The sequence below is a fragment of the Serinus canaria genome, chromosome 4 (assembly GCF_022539315.1).
Source record: "Serinus canaria isolate serCan28SL12 chromosome 4, serCan2020, whole genome shotgun sequence".
NCBI classification, from domain to species: domain Eukaryota; kingdom Metazoa; phylum Chordata; class Aves; order Passeriformes; family Fringillidae; genus Serinus; species Serinus canaria.
Genome location: NC_066317.1, coordinates 62,266,179 through 62,284,529, shown reverse-complemented (window position 1 = coordinate 62,284,529; position 18,351 = coordinate 62,266,179). Strand labels below are relative to the sequence as shown.

Here is an 18,351-nt window from a genome sequence, read left to right as displayed (position 1 = left end):
ACCAGTTAATCTTTCTGGTTCACTGAATATGCCAAGCTACTGATCCTACAAGTTACACTTCTACTCTCCAGATTGTTTTTGTAGCCCTGCTGCAAACTCTGATACTTCATCTCTATTATTGAAGTGGGTGAAATAATAGTCTAGTATTGGGGGATTTTTTAATTTAGGGAAGGTAATTTTTCTACTTCTGTTTTTCTTTGATTTTGCTATTACAGTAGAACACCTTGCCACAGGTATTGGCAATTTTGGCAAGTTCTGTGTAGTGATCTATGACAGATCCTGAATTCCCTTCTAATTTTGCCTTTTCAGCATTGAGTATTTCTGGCATAATTTTTGTCTCGATTTGTACTCCTTTGCATTAGCTGAGTTAAAATGAGTTTATGGTATTACACTATCATTAATTAAAAACCACAGAATCAAGAAACTTACTTGAATTGGGAATCAGATTTCTGAGATAAAATTGCAGGCAAATCAGCTTCAGTAGTATTTGGCAGTGTAATTATAAGGACTCATTTGGGGGGCTCTTTAAGTGCAGGTTTTAATCTCAGTATTGGATTAATTTAATGAAATAAATTTATCTGAAAACCATGAGACTGCTCTGAACAATAACACTGAAGCCCATGTTTTTCACTGACCTGTAAGGAATTCTTTCTGGGGCTAATAAACACTGAAGCAGTGGGAAGAGGTGTCTCCACTGCCATAACCACCATTGGTGCACCTCTGACAAGAAACAATGGAAAAATATATTATGAGCTTGCAGAATCCATACTTGCTCTTTGTGCCTGAAGAAATGCAAAAGACACTGGTGAAATTCCTGTTTTGTCATTTGTATGCAAATTTTGTGATACATTTGTGAAGCTCTTAGACTTTCAGCAGAAAAGCTTAGGTGTCTGTGGCTTAAGATACTTATTTAGAGAGTTGCTTTGTGTTTTATGAACAGTGTGACATTTTGTTTTCTGTTATCACTTTCTCTAATCTTTTGTGAGTTTATGCAATGAACACTTCCAGACATGCTATGTGAGAAACGTATGGAACGAGTAGATAAGTCTCGGAGTCAAAGAAATGAAAAAAAAGGTAATTTTGATGTTGAGTTAATAAGTAGGTTTGAAACTGTTAGTTTTTCACAAAATCTTTTGATGCTAGAAATGGCAGTTCTGTTGGTTTTTTTTTCATAAATTGCTTAGCAGAAAAATTGGAGAAAGAAAGAAGGGGAAAAGGTGAAGTTAAAAGGCTGGTAAGCAACCAGGTACCTTGTCAATAGGAGATATAAGTTAACAGTTTGAAGAGGATTTTTTTAATCTTTTTTTTTTTTTTTAATCATAATTTTGATTTTTACATTTGGATTCCTTACCATTTTTAATTAACTTGGAATGAGCTCTTGGAAATTTGATCTTCCCATCATAAATTAATAAATCAGGTTAGGGTTTAACATGAATGTTGTATCAATGGTGAGCACAGGCTGCAACTGTACCTTCCAGCGAGGGGAAGAACAGCACAGCCTGCTGCCCTGTTCCTCCCTGTGCGTCATTCTCAGCTTCCTGCAGTGTCCACTCTCAGGGATACAATGCTTTTCCAGGTCAGGGAGGAGAGTTGAATGATTACTGTTTCTAAAAGTTTGATACTTTTGGCCTTTTACATTTAAAGCAGGGAAATAACCTCTCTGTATTTTAGCTTTTTAATTGATTTTAATAATTTTCTTATCTTTTGTTTGCAAGGACTGAATTATGAATTCTGACCCATATATACTGACTTCTGCAGAATTTACACAGCTGTCTTTAACAAATATCCCAGCTGAATCTGTCCACCTAAATTCTGGCATAAATCTTAGGTGGGCTTTTGCTAAGTAGAATCATAGAACATAAACCAGCCCAGGTTAAAAGGGATCTCAAAAGGGTCATCTGAGCCAATCTGTTGTGTAAAAGGTAGCCTAGATGGGATTATCCAACACCCTGTCCAGTTGTGTCTTGTATATCTCCAGTTGATGAGGATTCCATCATTTTCCTGGCGAGAACATTCTAGTGATTGTTCTCGGTGTAAAAAAATGGCTTTCCTATATCAAGGTGAAACCTTCTTTGGTGCAAATTGCACCTGTTACCCTGTGTCCTCTCCATGTGGCTCCTTGTGAATAGTGAGCCTCTATCCATTTTGTAGCCAGCCTTTAAATTCTGGGAAAGTGTGATGATGCAAGCATTCTCTTCTTCAGGGAGAAGGGAGAGGACCTAACTCCTCGTTTTGCTTTTCTCATAGAGTAGGATCTACAGCCTTTGATCATCTTCATGGCTTTCATTTTGACCCTCTCCAGTCCATCTGTTCCTTTTCTCCAACTGTGAAGACCACAGCTGGACACAGGAGTACTCCAGGTGTGGCCTGACAAGCTCTTGGTAGTTTGCTAGTGGTGCCCCTGTGGGTGCATGCCAGCATCTGATTTGCTGTCATTGCTGCAGCAGCTTCACTGCGGAGCCCTGTTCAGCTCTTGTGCACCAGGACCCCCTGGTGCCCCTCAGCAAAGGATCCCAGGCTGTGCCAGGCTCTTTGGTGTCATCACTGCTGCACGACCTTGCACTTGTCTCTGTTAAACTCCGCACTCCTCTTGCCAGCTCCCTGTTCCAGCCTATTCTGGTCTGTGAGATGGCTTTCCCTGCTGGCACGACCACCTCACGCCCAGTGTGGTGTCACCAGCAAACCTGGGGACAGTGCTCTCAGACCCCTCATCCAGGTTATTTGTGGTGATGTTGTAAAGTGTGGGTCCCAGCATCAATTTCTGGGGATGCCCCACTTGTGCCAGGCCGCCAGGCTGAGTTTAAGCCATTGACTGGCGCCTTCTGAGTGCACCCTGTGGGCCTGGTTCCTGCCTGTTTTGCAGGCCACCAGCAGGTATCCTGCTGGTTTGTCTGCAAGAGCTCTGTGGGAAACCGTGGCAAAGGCTTCGCTGAAGTTTGTTAGTATTTGCTGCTCTGCCGGTGTTGACAGAAACTGTTATTTTGTTGCAGGTGCTCGGGTTGGTCTGGCATGACTGGCCTGTCCTAAAACTGCTCTGGCTTTTCCCAACCAGATGCTTCATTCGGCTTTGGTAAAGCTACGTAGCAATTATCGTGTTTTGCAACGTGGTGCAGTTATCATGGAGGTCCTTAAACGTTCTCTTAACACAGCAGCTTAGCCTGGGTTTTTTTTGTAGCCCTGAGATCACTCACTTCCTATTGTGCTTGGCTTCTGATTTCAGTGTTTTAGAGAAGGTGAAAATAGGATTGGTTACAGTCTCTGGATTTCAAATAAAATTGGTCAGTTTTTGTTTCCTTGTTCTCTAATACAGTTTGCTTTTTGAACTATTGTCAGAGTTACTAAAGGATGATATTACAAATATAAAATACAATACTTTTGGTTATACAAACTTATTGCTGGATTTCTCTAAATTTTAGAGTCCCATATTTAACTTGTATTATCTCTATTAAAAAGCAAAATGATGGTGCCTGCATTCAGTAAAAGAGAAATAACTGTTCTTATTTGTGAAATAGTCTCTTCCTGTTTGAAAACAAAGAACAGAGGAAATTCTGAAGATGCATAAGCTTGGGAACATTTTCTAAAAAATAATATAATTATTCATGATACTGAGTATGTTGTCTAGTGAGTAGTACAGTCATGATTTACTTTCTTTGTTCTTTGTCTTCCTAAGATAATGCCAACTTTTCCTTTTAAAAGTTCAATCGGAAATATTTGAAATGGCAAGAACAAATCCAGTGTCATTGGTGCCAAAATGCTGTCACTGAATGTTATGGAAATTGTAGTGCAAATCATAAATAATTTCTCTATTATAAAGTTATATTAATTTTTTAAGAAGAAAATTTGGCAAATGTTATTATAAAGTAAAGGAAATCAGAAAAAAATACAAAATGTATCAGAATATTGGGTGAAGTGCTAGCAGTGCAATCTTATAAGTTTTTTTGCATTCACCAAGTAATAATGAAACCTTTTTTAGATAGATATTCTGCTTCCATGCTTCCTTGGTCATATTCCCACCAACTTAAATTTCACTGTAACTCTATTTGCAGTGGCTCATTTATCTCTCAGGTTTCTTCTGCCCCACCCCAGTGCTGCCTGACCCATTCCCTTCCTCTTCCTCCCTTCTGTCACCTCATGACTTCCCCATTAAGTAATTTCAGCTCTGTAGCTTTCTGCACTCCCCAACTCTTTCCTGGGCTATAAAATTACTCTTATGCTTCTTTTTCCCTGTCCTATTGTGTTTGTATCCAAACCAGAGCTTACTTCCCTCCCCCTACCTGCACACTGCCTGACCTGTCTCTTGCAAGAGATTTTTAGGTAACTTACTCCTCAAAGACTGCTGATTGCACAACAGCAAAGAAAAGGAGTTGTTTTGCTACTCCCTTGTCCCTTCCCCAGCAACTTCTTGTCTAATCTGTTTTCACCTCTGTTAGACATAGTGGCATAGTTCTGGTGTGAGTGGAGATCATTTTTGGAAAGAACTATTTGGAAAAAATGGATACAAACCAAATTGCAATATCATTGTCAGAACAGGTCTCAAAAGCAGTATATTCTGGAACTGAGTCCCCCTGATTTTTGTTGCTGATGACTGGAATGAATGAGCAGTTGAGAAGTTGATGCCCATTTAATTTGCAGATTTGGCACAAGGTCCCATACAGGTGTTCTGCTTGTGTCCTGTTTTGTACAAACAAACTAAGCTTCCAGGAAGAGAACAGGTTTGGGATTTTTGGTTTTGTTTGTTTGGGGTTTTTTCTCTCTGAAATAACTTGCTTTTGTAAGGTTTTTGTCAGATAACTCTCCTAAACTTAAAACAAACCCCATTGCACATGCTGTCCTGGGAAGTGGCAGTGTATTTTGAATTTTTTAGAAGTCTTTTATGTTTCCATGTCTCACCTTGTCACAACCTTCTTCCTGCTTGTCAGAATGTATTTTTATTTTGATTTGGCCTCAGCAGGCTTAAAGCTGTGTTGGTGTGGAGAGCTGTGCTCTGTCCTTTGGTGGCAGGGAGCCTTTAGCTCAAATTCCATTGACTGCAGCCCTAGTAAAAAAACAATTTCCTCAGGGTATGGAGCAGCAAAAAATAATCCATTACAATTTATTACAAAACCAACCTTTAAATGATTGCAAAACTTTTTTTTTTTTTTTCCCAGTAAATGTAGTTAGCTGGTCCTTGCTAGTGTACATATTGTGAAGCATTTCAAATTCTCCCAGTGTTCACACAATATTCATTATGACACTGGTTGGAGACACTGGACCTGTAAGCTGTCAAATATGTAAATACTTACATCTGTCCCAAATTCCATATATCAACATGAGTTTAATATTAAAGTTTTAAATAAGTTTTTTATCTGCCATAAGATCACAATCCAAATCAATTTTAGGGGTTTTAATTATATTAAATTCTTCAGAATTAAGGGTGAGGTTTTTATGTACCCTTAACTTGTCGATTCTTATTGAATATTATTCAGTCTTACCTGTTTGAATTCTTTTACTATATGTGCATTATCTGAGTACTGAGGAATGCAAGTTGCTTAAAAAAAATTAAGGTTTTTCTTCTTTGTGGATGTTAATGTGAAAAATTTTATCATCTTTCTGTTCTAAAACTTTTTTCTTCTGTTTAAACTAAATTCTGCAGCATAACCCTTAACATTCCTCTTAGGTGAATACTGTAATGAAACTGTTGGGTTAGAAAAGAATGGGGAGGAAGAGGATTTTGAATAAAAAAATAACTTGAAATACTAATACCAATTTCAGAATGTTTTTTGTAAACAGTGCTCAGTACCTGTAAATGAGCTATGAATTTCATAAACCTGGTTTTCTAGAAGTCATTCACCACTAGCCTGTTTATAGCAGTTGCTTACACATCCTCATGCACCTTGATAAATACGTTGTGCTGTGTGTTGGCTGCTCTCATTTGGTGTGCTGGGCCATTGACCACCACGGTGTTAGTGTGTACATAAGTCTTAAAAAGATGGATGTAATTGTTTGTTACTCTAAGGTGCTGTTTGGATTTTATTACAGCTGTTAATTTTCCTTTGCTCCCTTTTAGTAATAGATGCTGTTCCCGCTATCTGTGTTTGACAATAACTGCTTCTGGCAGAAGGTTTTCTGTGCACTTACATTTTCCAGCCGTGCCTTTTTCAGTTAAGGGTGTGGCTTTTTCTGACACAGTTGTGTTAGAACAGGCTCTCACACGGAAACACTTATCATGGCAGAAAGTCCTCTGGCATTACAGTTTATCTGCTGGGGGGCTGTAGTGCACTACATCAGAAAGAAACTGTCTGTACTGAAGTGTTGTGGGTGGGAAGACAGTCTTAACTTTTTTCTAGTATGTGTTTTTACTGCTTGGGCAGACTGTTGTGATTTGCAGTGTGACCTTCCAGTTTATAGAATCACTGGCCATTCCCCATGGTGTGTTCAGATTCCTTTTATTTATTTATTGATATTCGTATTACTGAAACTCTTACTGGAGAGTTTATCATGTCTTACTCCCAAAGGGTTTTTCAAGGAAACTCATAAATAAATTTCAGTGGCTTTGCAAAGTATTGTTAAGCATGTCTGCTTTCACTTTGAAAGTTGGTTCCTTTAACATCAGTAGCTGACAGCTATTAAAACAATTACTATTGCAGTTATGTTAAAACAATTAATAATTAGACCTTGCAGGGAGGATGCCATTAATTTTGGGTGTCTGCAAAACTGAGCTGTGAAACAGATATTTAACCTTAGATATCAAATCATCACTGAATGTTAATCATTGATTTTTATGTGAAATTATTGCCACTGCATAGTGATGAAATAATAGCTTCCCAGACCTTCTTGAATGCCATTGTGTACTTGGATGGAGGAGTAATGCAACTTTGGCAAGACACTGTGATCCCATGTTTGTGTTGCTCTTGTGGGCTGTTAGGGATCAGCCTCTCGCCAATGTAGTTAGGAAACTGAAGTAATTATGTGTGTCATTCATTCAGAAATAGGTTTTGGTACTCTGAAAGTAAGATGAAATTAGTGTAAATAATTAAATGCAAAATTACATTTGCAGATGTGTGTAAAGTTTAATTTAAATAAGATTGTGCATGCACAAACAACGTGACACTTAAACCTAGCCTGAACATCAAATTCCTCAGCCATCAGAAGCAAGCTGTTCTCTGCTGGTGGTGAGCTCAAACTTCCTTGTTTTCCTATGCTTTGCTTTTCAGTAAAGACACATTTGTGGCTGTGCTCAGTGGAGTGCAGTATAAAGTGAAATATTGAGTGGTTCTGGTTGTCTTCACTTGCCATTGTGCTGTTTCTAAACTCCCTGATTTTTTTTGATAAGCAGAGTCTAGTGTATCTCAGACTTTGCTTGGGCTAAGTAAGCTGTTACTGTAAGAGAGTAATGCACATTTGGCTCTGCAAATTGTTGTTTTTCACAAAGCCCTGGCTGTAGAGGCAGTAGTATGGCTGATAGAGCTCAGTAGGTTGGAAAAAGTTTTAGTAGGCCCTCAAAAGCATTTTCAAGGAAGGAAGAGGCCAATGGTGCAGGCTGGAGGTTGTGAGGAGAAAGAGAACTTAGAAGGGAGTTTATTAGGCATCTGAGGCTGCCAAAGGAGAGGCGTCTATTTTGCTGTAACTTCACCCACTTAAAATTTCCTAGGTCTAGGAAATTTTTCCTAGGTTTCCCTTGTGGATAAAAGCATTATTTCTCCTTGCTGTACCCTGTATTTCTCTGTGGGTGAAGGAAAGTGAGCAATTTATATAATAAAGATGTGCCTATGAGCTTTAGAGAAGAAAACATTCAACCATGATGTTTAAAGTCTAAACTTGAAAATTAAATATCTTAAACACTGCAGAGGTGTCTTTGTGAGTTTATTTAGTAACTCAGTGGGTGGAAATCATTGAGTGTTTAAGTGCTAACATAAGAGTTTCATAGTAATATCCTGTTCTGCAGAGTCAATAAATATACTTTATTTTGGTCATTGTGTTCAGCTTTCTCAGTTCACTGTATTTTTTCATTCTGATGTATGAAATGAGTTGAATTTTGAAACTTCTTTTCTAATGTAAGAATTAAAAAGGATGAAATCTGCTAATTCTGGAGTCTTGAAGTAGATAATTTTCCTCATCTCAATGATTTTGTTTAACATAATCTGCATTTCAAAATTTATGTAAACATGTCTTTGCTGTCTGCATCCACATCTGAAGTGGTTTTAGCTAATAAGCATGCAAATAAATTACTAAGCAAATTAGAAGCAGTGTTAGTTAAGTCCCTAACAAAATCTAAAAATGGCCAAAGAATACAGACATATGTAAAACCTTACTAATTTTAGATGTAGATGATGAATGATTACTTCCATGAAGATATATACAGTCTTTTCTACTTAGTTGTAATATGATATATCAGATGACCAGGAACTGAAGGCTTGAATCTCAGCATTGTGAGGGTGGCTTTATTGAACTGTCTTTTTGTCAGTGGAAGGCTTCAAAATTCTTCTGAGAAGCATTTTGGAATGAGGGTTGTAATACTGTGCCCAGAAAAGTGGGATAATGTTACACACAGGAATTGTTGTGAGTGGAAGAAGGAGGTGTGTGTGAGCAATGCCGGCTGAGCTTTCAGCCTTTCTGGTAGATGCAGGCACTTGCTGACTATGACCTGTAAAACTGAAAGGAACCCTGGCCAGGGGGTGGGGGCTGTGTGTGTCTGTGCTTTCCAGATTCCAAAAACCACATACTAATGTAGTGATGTGCATGTTATTGAATGGACCTAAAATAAAGGCAAAAAGAACACTTTGGGTTGCAAAGTCAAGATTTCTGAGTTTGTATCCAGGAATGTGTTGGCAGTCCAAGCGTGTTTTGGTGGAGCTGATTCTTCTTATTAATGAACATGTTTAATATACCAATTGTAGTGATTATTTAATTTCTGATTTATGCAATATTCTTTTTCTTATATCTGCTTTAACTTTTTAAGAAAAAGGTAAAAGGCAAAAGCCTGAAACTAATGAGTTTAGACCTCATGACTGGAACTTCTGTCACTGTCTCTGAGAAGGTTTGAAGGATTTCCATGCTTCTGAAAAACAATCTGGCCAGACAGCTTAAGGAATTTTTTTCCCCAGTTTAAATGGGAACTCTCATATTAATTTTGAGCTGAATTAATTTATAAGCATATTGGACTTTTCATATATGTTAGCCTACTTTTCTGATCTTGTACATTAAAATCCTTTTTCCTGCTCTAGAATATTGGTATCCAATTGCACAAACATGGTTTCCCATTTGAGAAGGCATGCTAATTTTAGATGGATTTGAACTATTAATTTGAAGGTAGAAACGCATATGAATTTGGTAATTATTTCCTTGCTTGATTTATTTATTCCTCTTTGTCCTTCTTCATAGGTTTCCTAAAACTGTGCTATGAATGGTGATTCTGGTGTGGGGGTGGTGACTTCACCACCTCCAACAACAGCCCCTCATAAAGAGAGGTATTTTGATCGAGTTGATGAAAATAATCCAGAATATTTGAGAGAGAGAAATATGGCGCCTGACCTTCGCCAGGATTTTAACATGATGGAACAGAAGAAGAGAGTCTCCATGATTCTTCAAAGCCCAGTAAGAAAAGAAATGCTTCATCTTTCAAGTGACAAGTTTATTATCTTTTTTTCACTATCACTACGGGATTGGAGAATTTTGTGTTATCTTTGGTCCATTTGTTGTTTTTTCTTATTGGCCTTTCCTGATTTTTTTCCTCATTCAGTTTGTTTGAATTTTTATGGTTACTCACAAAGCACCTCTTCAGTCTGGCTTTCAGAATCCTCTGTATAATCATCAACATTTTTTCATACTTTCCATTCATTCCTTGTAAAACATTTTTTCACTGGTTTCATGTATTTGTTTCAATGTAACTCTCTTAAGAGTATCTTATACAAGGCAGGTCTGTCCTGAACTCGGTTTTCCTTTGGGATTTGGACATATGAAATATTTTTATAATCTCTTTCTGAAAAGGTGCACAGTAATGAAGTATGAATGATCAACATTTGATATTGAAGATGTTCCCTTGGGGAAGATAGTACACAAACAAACTTTCCCTCATGGCATTTGCTCCTTTTGTAATAACTAGTGAGTGACATTAGATGCAAAACATTGCATGACATAACTTCACTTGGAATAGGGATGTGGTAGTACATTCACAATTTTCCTATTAAGTCAACCCATTTGATTTATGAAAATATTAATAAATTGCTTAATAAAAAAATAATGACCTAATGACTGCAGTACTTTTCTTTCAGTGCAAATTCCAGCATTCTTGTCAAAAGCAGGAGCTATCTGCAATAATAAAAACTGGTTTACCTCCTTCCAAGTTAATATATATTAAAAAAAGCAAACAAAAAAAAATCCCAGGAAAATGTAAACAACCCCTCATCTAAACAGGTTTTAAAAATTTGATGTTCATTGTTTTCTGTGTTTCTGGATGCCTTCTTGGCTCTCAGCTCCCTGTGAGCCACAGTGACAAATTCTCTTTTCTGGTTCTGCTGCTTTTCCTTTTTGTGTTAAAGTCAATTGTACATTCTCCTCCTTCCAGAAATTCATACTAGCAAGGCTCAAAGACTTTTGGTATTACTTGAAAAAGAGCATGCTGGAATTTCCATAATAAACCCCAAGTGACTCAGATCATTGGAGCTCCAGAGAGCAATGTTTTGAAGTTGCAGTATGCACCCAGTAGTTCTGCCTTGAGGTGTTTTTCAGAAGAGGTGTAGGATGGTTCCATTGAAGTGCTAAACAGAAGCTGTGTATGAAAAGCTGAAGTTCATTTAAACATGCATTACAACATGCAGTGTCTTCTTACTAGGCCTTCTGTGAAGAATTGGAATCCATGATCCAGGAGCAGTTCAAGAAGGGGAAGAACCCAACAGGTTTATTGGCTTTGCAGCAGATTGCAGATTTCATGACAACGCACGTACCAAATGTCTACCCTGCAGCACCTCAAGGTGGAATGGCTGCATTAAACATGAGTGAGTGCACCTTCAGTGATCAGAGCTGAATTCCTTGTCTCTTTTCTTGAAAGGCTTAACATCAAGACAGTGTGAATGTAATAAAGAGTACTGTGAAGTTTAAATGCTATCCTGTTCTGCTCACATGAACACTGAACACTTGAATTGATTAGTTTCTAAATGCCACAGTGGTATGCAATGTGATTCATGTATGTAGTTTATATGAAAAGCTATTTCAAGAATGGGATCTAAATTGAAAAATAAGCCTGATAAGTAAGTGCTATTAAAAATTTTAATATTTAAATAGTGCTAATTACTACATAGTTTGTCTTCAGGAAAATCAAACACTTAATAGTAGTCTGGTAACAGTGAAAGGCTTTAGAAACTAATTATATTTGCTATTGAAATACTGTTTGCAGCTTTCTCCTGTGAAGTGAAGCTTTAGACAAGGAACATCAACAAGCAAAACAAAGCAGGAAAAAAACCAGAATGTGTAAATGCATGTAAACACAGGTTTTATGTGAAGATAAAATAAATCCTTGCCAGTGCTCCAAAAGAAATCTTTAGTTCTGACTGCAGCATGGCCTGGTTTTGCTTTTTCACAGTTACTTTTAACTGCATTTCTAATTACACTGTAACTAGAATTACAGTATTTGTATTTTTTTACCATAACCTTCCTCTCTCTAGCTTGTACTTAATTTTTCTTAATAAATGAACCTGTGTGCATCGTTTTAGGTATGTAAATCTTCTTTTTAGGAATACATGTATCACAAAAAGTGGAGTATTTGGGATTACATTTTTCTTTTAACAATTAAGATGTATTTTACAAACAGTCATTAGTTTGAGAGGAAAAAATATTGTGCTAAGGAATGCACTGTCACGGTACCACTAATTTATAGTAGGGAAGGAAATGAATGCGGAGTCTACCCAAACTGAATAACTTTGCTCAAGATTGTGTAACATAAATAATTTCATTATAGGAATGAAAATTTGTTGTCCATTTATTAGGTTAACGTGCTCATATAAAACAGTAAGAACAACTGATAAAATAGTGGTGCATGTTGCTAGGTTTGAACGGATACTGAACTCAGCCTGCCTTGTGCTTTTTGTACCCCTTCTCCTCTTCAGGTCTTGGCATGGTAACACCAGTAAATGATCTGAGAGGGTCTGATTCCATTGCTTACGAAAAAGGGGAGAAGTTGTTACGATGCAAATTGGCAGCTTTCTACAGATTAGCAGATCTCTTTGGCTGGTCTCAGCTTATTTACAATCATATAACAGTGAGTATTGAATCAACAGATAACAGAACCAATTGTTTTAACATACAAGAGAATTGCTTCCCTCCCCTATCTGTCATTTTCTCTTTGTGTGTGAGAAGAGCAAAGTGGTATTGAAAGCAGTATAATAGTGAAGAGATTTGTCATTGCATTTCAGCTTGGATGTCAGCTACCACAGTCTGAATAGAGTCTTGAGAGAGTGTACATGAGAATTCTTAGGATGAAATAAAGATTCCTGAAAGACTCAGTCTTTTAGTGTCTCAAATGCTTTGACTAATTGTATTTATTATTCTACAAGGTCAGTTCTTGGTTTTCTTGCTTTTTTTTTGCTAAGTACTAAAATATCCTCTTAGTCATTCAGCTGAATTTTATAATTCAGGTACCAGCCTTTCTGAAAAAGAAGCTATAGTATTTCTGAACATGACTGAGCTTCTCTGCCTAATGCAGCGTGCCAACAATTTTCCTTGTGACTGAGTAATCATTGGCATCCATAAAAATAATGACAAGGAGGTCAAATCAAGGAGGTTTTATATGCCAGAAGAATGGTCAGCATGAATCTCATGAGTAAAGTCACAGCTGTGGTGCGCAGCCCCATCAATTGTTATCCTAACAGAGCTGAATTGTTTTTTATTCTACATAGTAGAGGTTGTTCTTTATGTATTTTCAGTTCTTCTAGTTGCAGTTGGAATGAAATATGGTAATATTATTTTTAATGCTTTTTGAGAATTCAAGGCATATTATTTGTGAACAGATGAAGAGGATAAATGATATGTGTAGGCATAGGATCAAGACAGTATTGGTTAGATCGTTCGGTTCCTTTCCTAAGGGAACATATCCAACATAATGGTTCTTGTAAACAGCTCTGTGCCACCCCCAGATTTTTCATACGTGACAGGAGAAGTGGTTTTGTGAAAGGGACATTAATGCACTGAAAAGCAAACAGGTTTGGAGACGGCTTTGTAGCCATTTGTAGCTCAGCCCTGGGAATGTTTGTGCATTTAGATAAAAGATAAATGTAATGAAGAACAGCATGTCAAGGGGAGGGGTTGAGGCAAGAGCAGGCAATTGGAATGCCTCAAGTTTGCTTTCTCTGGGGAGGAGTACAAGGAAGATACCAGTAGAGGAGGTACCAGCTGAGGTGGAAGACAATCAAAGCACTTGGAAAATGAGATTCTGAAAGTGTTTTAGTAACTTCTGAATGGCAGAGGTACTGGAAAGCTCTTGGCTTGTCAGCAGCAGTCCCAAATCATAGTTCTCCTGTCTTTTACAAGCTTCTCCAGTGAACAGCATTCTGAAAGATGACTAAAAGATAAATTGTATCTTCAAAAGCTGATATGGAACAAGGTTGTTATGTTTATTAAGTAGTATTAAGACACTCCTTTGGAATGTGGTGAATGCTACCACTTCATGCAGGGCTGGTGTTTGAATCCAAGTTTTCACTTTTTTTGTGAGTGGATGCTGTAATTACTGAGTGATTGCACTGAAGTTAAGAGCTTGTGCCAGTGCACTTGTGAAGTAAGAGAAAGATACAGCAGCCTTCTGTGAGGGTCATAAGCCTGTGTGTTAGAGGAGAATGGGATATACTCTCATACTCTCACAATTTCCATCTGGGAGTTGGGTGTAGTGTTGTTGCTTTTTTTGGATCCTTATCAATCACTGACAGCTATTGTATGTGGAATTGCTCAGACTGGTGCAGTCCTGATGCAGAAGCAAAATTACAGAGCATCAAGAGCTTCCATGGCAAGTACAATAATGTTGAGTATACTTGGGCACCTCCAGGGTTTTCATGTCAAGTGCAATAATGTAGAGTAAACTTGATTGTCTCCAGGGTCAGGCAGAATTTGAGATTACAGGTTTACAGAAGGTAGACATCATTCACCAGGTCTTGGTTTGCTCTGGGGGCATGAGCTGGTAGTTGGATCCAATCCTAAAGCAAAGCAGTTTGTGAGTCTTGCTGCTTGTTTGTCTTTGATTTGAGCCTTCTTATTATCTTTTGGGATATTTTGAGTAATACTTGTTCTTTCTCTTGCATAAATGAGTAAGAGATTTTTCTTGGTCATTTGCACTTCTGTAGTGGAGAACTGCTTTGGTGATTCATAAAAGTACAGATTAACTTCAACTGACTGCTTCAGTTTAAGATTCTTATGCTGTAGCATGTTCCCAGCTGGTTGTAAAGGAAACCAGATCTGTGCTAGAAGCTTTTGCATGACTGCACAACTACTTATTAGATTTTTTTTTTCTGCAGTAGAACTATAGCAAAGTATATGTGTATTTAATGATGCAAGTAGTAGAATACATGAGGCAGAAACAGCATAAAAGAAGCTGCATCTCAGGGAAATTCAAAACTCATAAATATCTTTGAATTAAAAAAACCCAAACAACAACCAAACAAAAATCCCAAACACACAACACAAACTACCCAAATGCTGGGTAGACTCATAGCAAAGTAGGGAGTTCTCATGTGTCCAGTAAAGCTTAAGAAGCCTATTAATTCACCATCAAAAGACACCTTAATTACCTAGATGTCCTGTACTTTACAGACTTTTAAGAGATACATCCCAAGATATGAATGCTTTGAAGCCAAAATTACTTTTGTATTATAAACCCCTGATTGTGTGAATGAGATGAGAGAGAAAAAACATGAGTGAAGGTCAGGATGCTTGGTAGAAAATTTGCAAGTGTGCTGTAATGCTCACAGATGTCTCACAGGAACCAGCATCAGTGACAAAACCCTTCTCAGAATCAAGATGTTTTAGACCTTGAGGTGTTTTTGTGGGCCAAGTCTTGTGTTTTCTCACAGCCTTTATACCTTATGTCTTACTAGGGTAGAAACAGTTGGAGTGTAAACTCATTCAACTGAAAGAATGAACTTTTTTCCCCATTTCTCTCAGTATTGTTCATTTTATCCGTAGTGGGCGAATTGTCATTATAACAGAATGTAATAAGGGTTTGCTAATTTCCACCAATCTGAAAAAAAAAAAGGCTGGCATGTTACTGCCATCTGGTTTTGTTCAACATTAGTTAATTAACAGTGCAGTGCATTGATTATCTGTTGTAGCATACATGAATGTCATAATGTGTGTTATAGGTATACTTGCCCATTCCATAATCAGGATGTAAAAGTAACTTTAATGGTTGGGGTCTTGTATGCTTTAATAAAATCTTTTAATAACTCTTACTCTTGTTTTATCCTTAGGCCAGAGTAAATTCTGAGCAAGAGCATTTCCTTATTGTACCTTTTGGACTCCTCTATAGTGAAGTCACTGCATCTAGTCTGGTAAGCAGTTGTTAATTTTCATAGATGTAAAATATTCATATATGTGTGTGTATATATATATACATATATGTCACTTCAAATTCTATCCTAGAGAATATTTTACTCTTGTGTAATATGTTTAGAACAATGTTATTGATTATGGCTGGTTTTGGTACTGCTGAGATATCTGAGAGATTTGTTTGCCCATGTTCACCACCAGGCGTCCTCCAGCTGATCTACCTGTAAAGTGTTAGGTAATTTGGACAGTGAATCACCTCGTGCCCTTTAAAGCTGCTGGCTGTTGAGTCCAGCTTGTTGAGGGAAACTTTAGGCATTTCAGATATAAATGATGACAACTGGTTTTAGAGTCTCAGTGGTAGATGCTGAATTAAATCAGGTTTTTTTGAGTCTTGGTTATGAAAATAATTCTTTTCATTCCCAGGTTAAAATCAATATTCAGGGAGATGTGGTTGATCGTGGAAGCACTAACCTGGGAGTAAACCAAGCTGGTTTTACGTTGCACTCAGCAATTTATGCAGCTCGACCTGATGTGAAATGCATTGTCCATATCCACACACCAGCAGGAGCAGCGGTAAGCTCGCTTCTGGCTTTCTCCTTGTCCTGTTCCCCCACCCCTCCCAAAAGGAAAATAGGTGGGGCCCCTCAATCACAGATTTGCTTCCTATTTGGAGGGCAGAGAGTCTTTTAGTCCGTCTTCAAGTATGGTTCTCTTTTAATCAGAGCCCATCCTTACTGGGTTGTTACCTGAATGGTCAGACAGTAAATTGAGTTCTATTACTGGAAAATATGTATGTCATATATGTGTGTCCTTTACCACAAAAGACCAGATCTTTTGACAGGGAATCATAAAACTTTTAGTATATTTTGTTGGTTTTGTAAAGCACAGTTTGTCATGGTTTTCTGAAATATTCGAAACTTTCACAGTATTTCTGTTTGGAGAAAGTGATTACAAGTCAGTTCTGCCTCTTTGAAATGTTTTGAGAGAGTGACTTAGTGTTCACATTCTGATGATTTTTTAAATTATTGATTAACTAGATTAGTACAAGCATTTTAAGAATAAATGATCAAATTCCTAATATTGTGTGTTACAGAGTAGCCTTTTAAAAAATATTTTTTAAGTTTATCTGCAGTGCTGCACAATTATCTGTATCACCAAAATTGTTCTTTTGGCATGGGGGCAGGAGGGGGAAATAGCTGAGTGGAGTGGAAGGAATGAAGAATGCAGTTGATTTTGGGGTTTGGTGGTTTCTTGGGTTTTTTTCCTGAGTCTTTTTATATTGGTGTTGCAGTTGTATAAAACCAGAAATATTGAGACAAACCCAAGATCAATGTGATTTTGTTTCTAGTCCAAAAGTAATCAAAAATAGAGGTTTAAGGATGGAGTATAAGACCACTGTATATGTGCCTGTAGAGATAGATTCAATTAATGCATAAAAATATATTCTTATTTTAATTCTCATCACTATGTTTTTTCACTTTTTCTGTTGCAAGAAATTAAATCAATTCTTTTAATATTTCGCAGGTTTCTGCAATGAAGTGTGGTCTCTTGCCAATTTCACCTGAAGCACTTTCTCTAGGGGAAGTAGCTTATCATGACTACCATGGTATTTTAGTGGATGATGAAGAAAAGGTGGTTATTCAGAAAAATTTGGGGCCTAAAAGCAAGGTCAGTATTTACATCTAGAATTAAAGAGAAAAGGAGGGGGGGCAGTATGTTTGTGTGACAGGTATGTTCTTTAATCAGTAGCAAATATTCTTTATTCAAGAGCAAGAACCTACTTGGCTTACTGCTGTTAACTTTCTTTCAATGTTTCTCTAGGTCCTTATTCTCAGAAACCATGGCTTAGTGTCAGTTGGAGAGACTGTTGAGGAGGCTTTCTACTATATTCATAACCTAGTACTTGCCTGTGAGATACAAGTAAGAGCTTGAATATGTTATGTAGTAATACAGCTTGCTGTATTGACTTCCAAACAGATTGCATAGAGCTGGTTCAGCTCTTGGGTCTAAACTAACACAGTGATGTGTGATGTCACTATATTGTGGGGTGACGTCCAAAACTTTGGTTTCACTGACAGTATTCCAGTACTGTATTGAAACCATCAATTTGCTGCCCATTAAAACAGATGCTTTCAAAGACTTAAGACAACTTTTATACCAGCATATTCATTTAGTTAGTTTCAAAATGAAGTATTATTTAGTATTTATTTAAAGTGAAGATTTCTTCTGGGTTTATGACAAGTTTTTAGGGGGTTTTTTGGTCGTTTTCACCCCATTCCCCACAAGAAACTTAAAGATGACTCTATTGTATTTCAGGTACGTACCCTGGCCAGTGCAGGTGGCCCTGACAACTTAGTGCTTCTTGATCCTGGCAAGTACAAAGCCAAGTCTCGTTCCCCTGAGTCTCCAGCAGGTGAGGGTACTGTGTCCCATCCCAAATGGCAAATTGGTGAACAGGAGTTCGAAGCTCTTATGCGAATGCTGGATAATCTGGTAAGGCAGCCCTTTCTGTCTGAGTTTTAGATGATAATGTATAAATGCATTTTTTAAAGCTGCATGTAGTTGGGATAGTTTATACAGCCTGCAGCCTGTTCTTTCCCAAGGACTTGGAGACAACATGAAAAGCATCAGGTGTCCTTTGTACAGATAGGAGATTTACTTCTTATTCATAATCTGATTGTTATTGGTGAGATCAGAGGAGATCAGGTGGGATTTGGCACTTCCAAATCAGAGTACTGTGGTGCTTGCACTCAATCTGTGTTTTCCCCTCTTTCTATCCCCTCCCAAAATGTATAAAACTATTAATGTCTTATTAGGTGTGAGGTCCAGCATAATTTGACTAAGATT

General features: G+C 37.5%; 1 protein-coding gene across 18 annotated transcripts in view; it reads left to right on the top strand.

Annotated features, from left to right (window-relative positions):
- ADD1 (adducin 1) overlaps positions 1-18,351 on the top strand; it is a 62,613-nt gene that overhangs the window by 21,903 nt on the left and 22,359 nt on the right. For all 18 annotated transcript variants that reach the window (XM_050973250.1, XM_050973244.1, XM_050973249.1 and 15 more), the window contains 8 exons: positions 9,361-9,573; positions 10,811-10,973; positions 12,081-12,232; positions 15,426-15,506; positions 15,928-16,077; positions 17,029-17,172; positions 17,326-17,424; positions 17,821-17,997. In XM_050973250.1, the coding sequence (XP_050829207.1) occupies positions 9,379-9,573; positions 10,811-10,973; positions 12,081-12,232; positions 15,426-15,506; positions 15,928-16,077; positions 17,029-17,172; positions 17,326-17,424; positions 17,821-17,997 (1,161 nt within the window). In that variant the 5' untranslated portion in view covers positions 9,361-9,378. The remainder of the gene's footprint in view (positions 1-9,360; positions 9,574-10,810; positions 10,974-12,080; positions 12,233-15,425; positions 15,507-15,927; positions 16,078-17,028; positions 17,173-17,325; positions 17,425-17,820; positions 17,998-18,351) is intronic.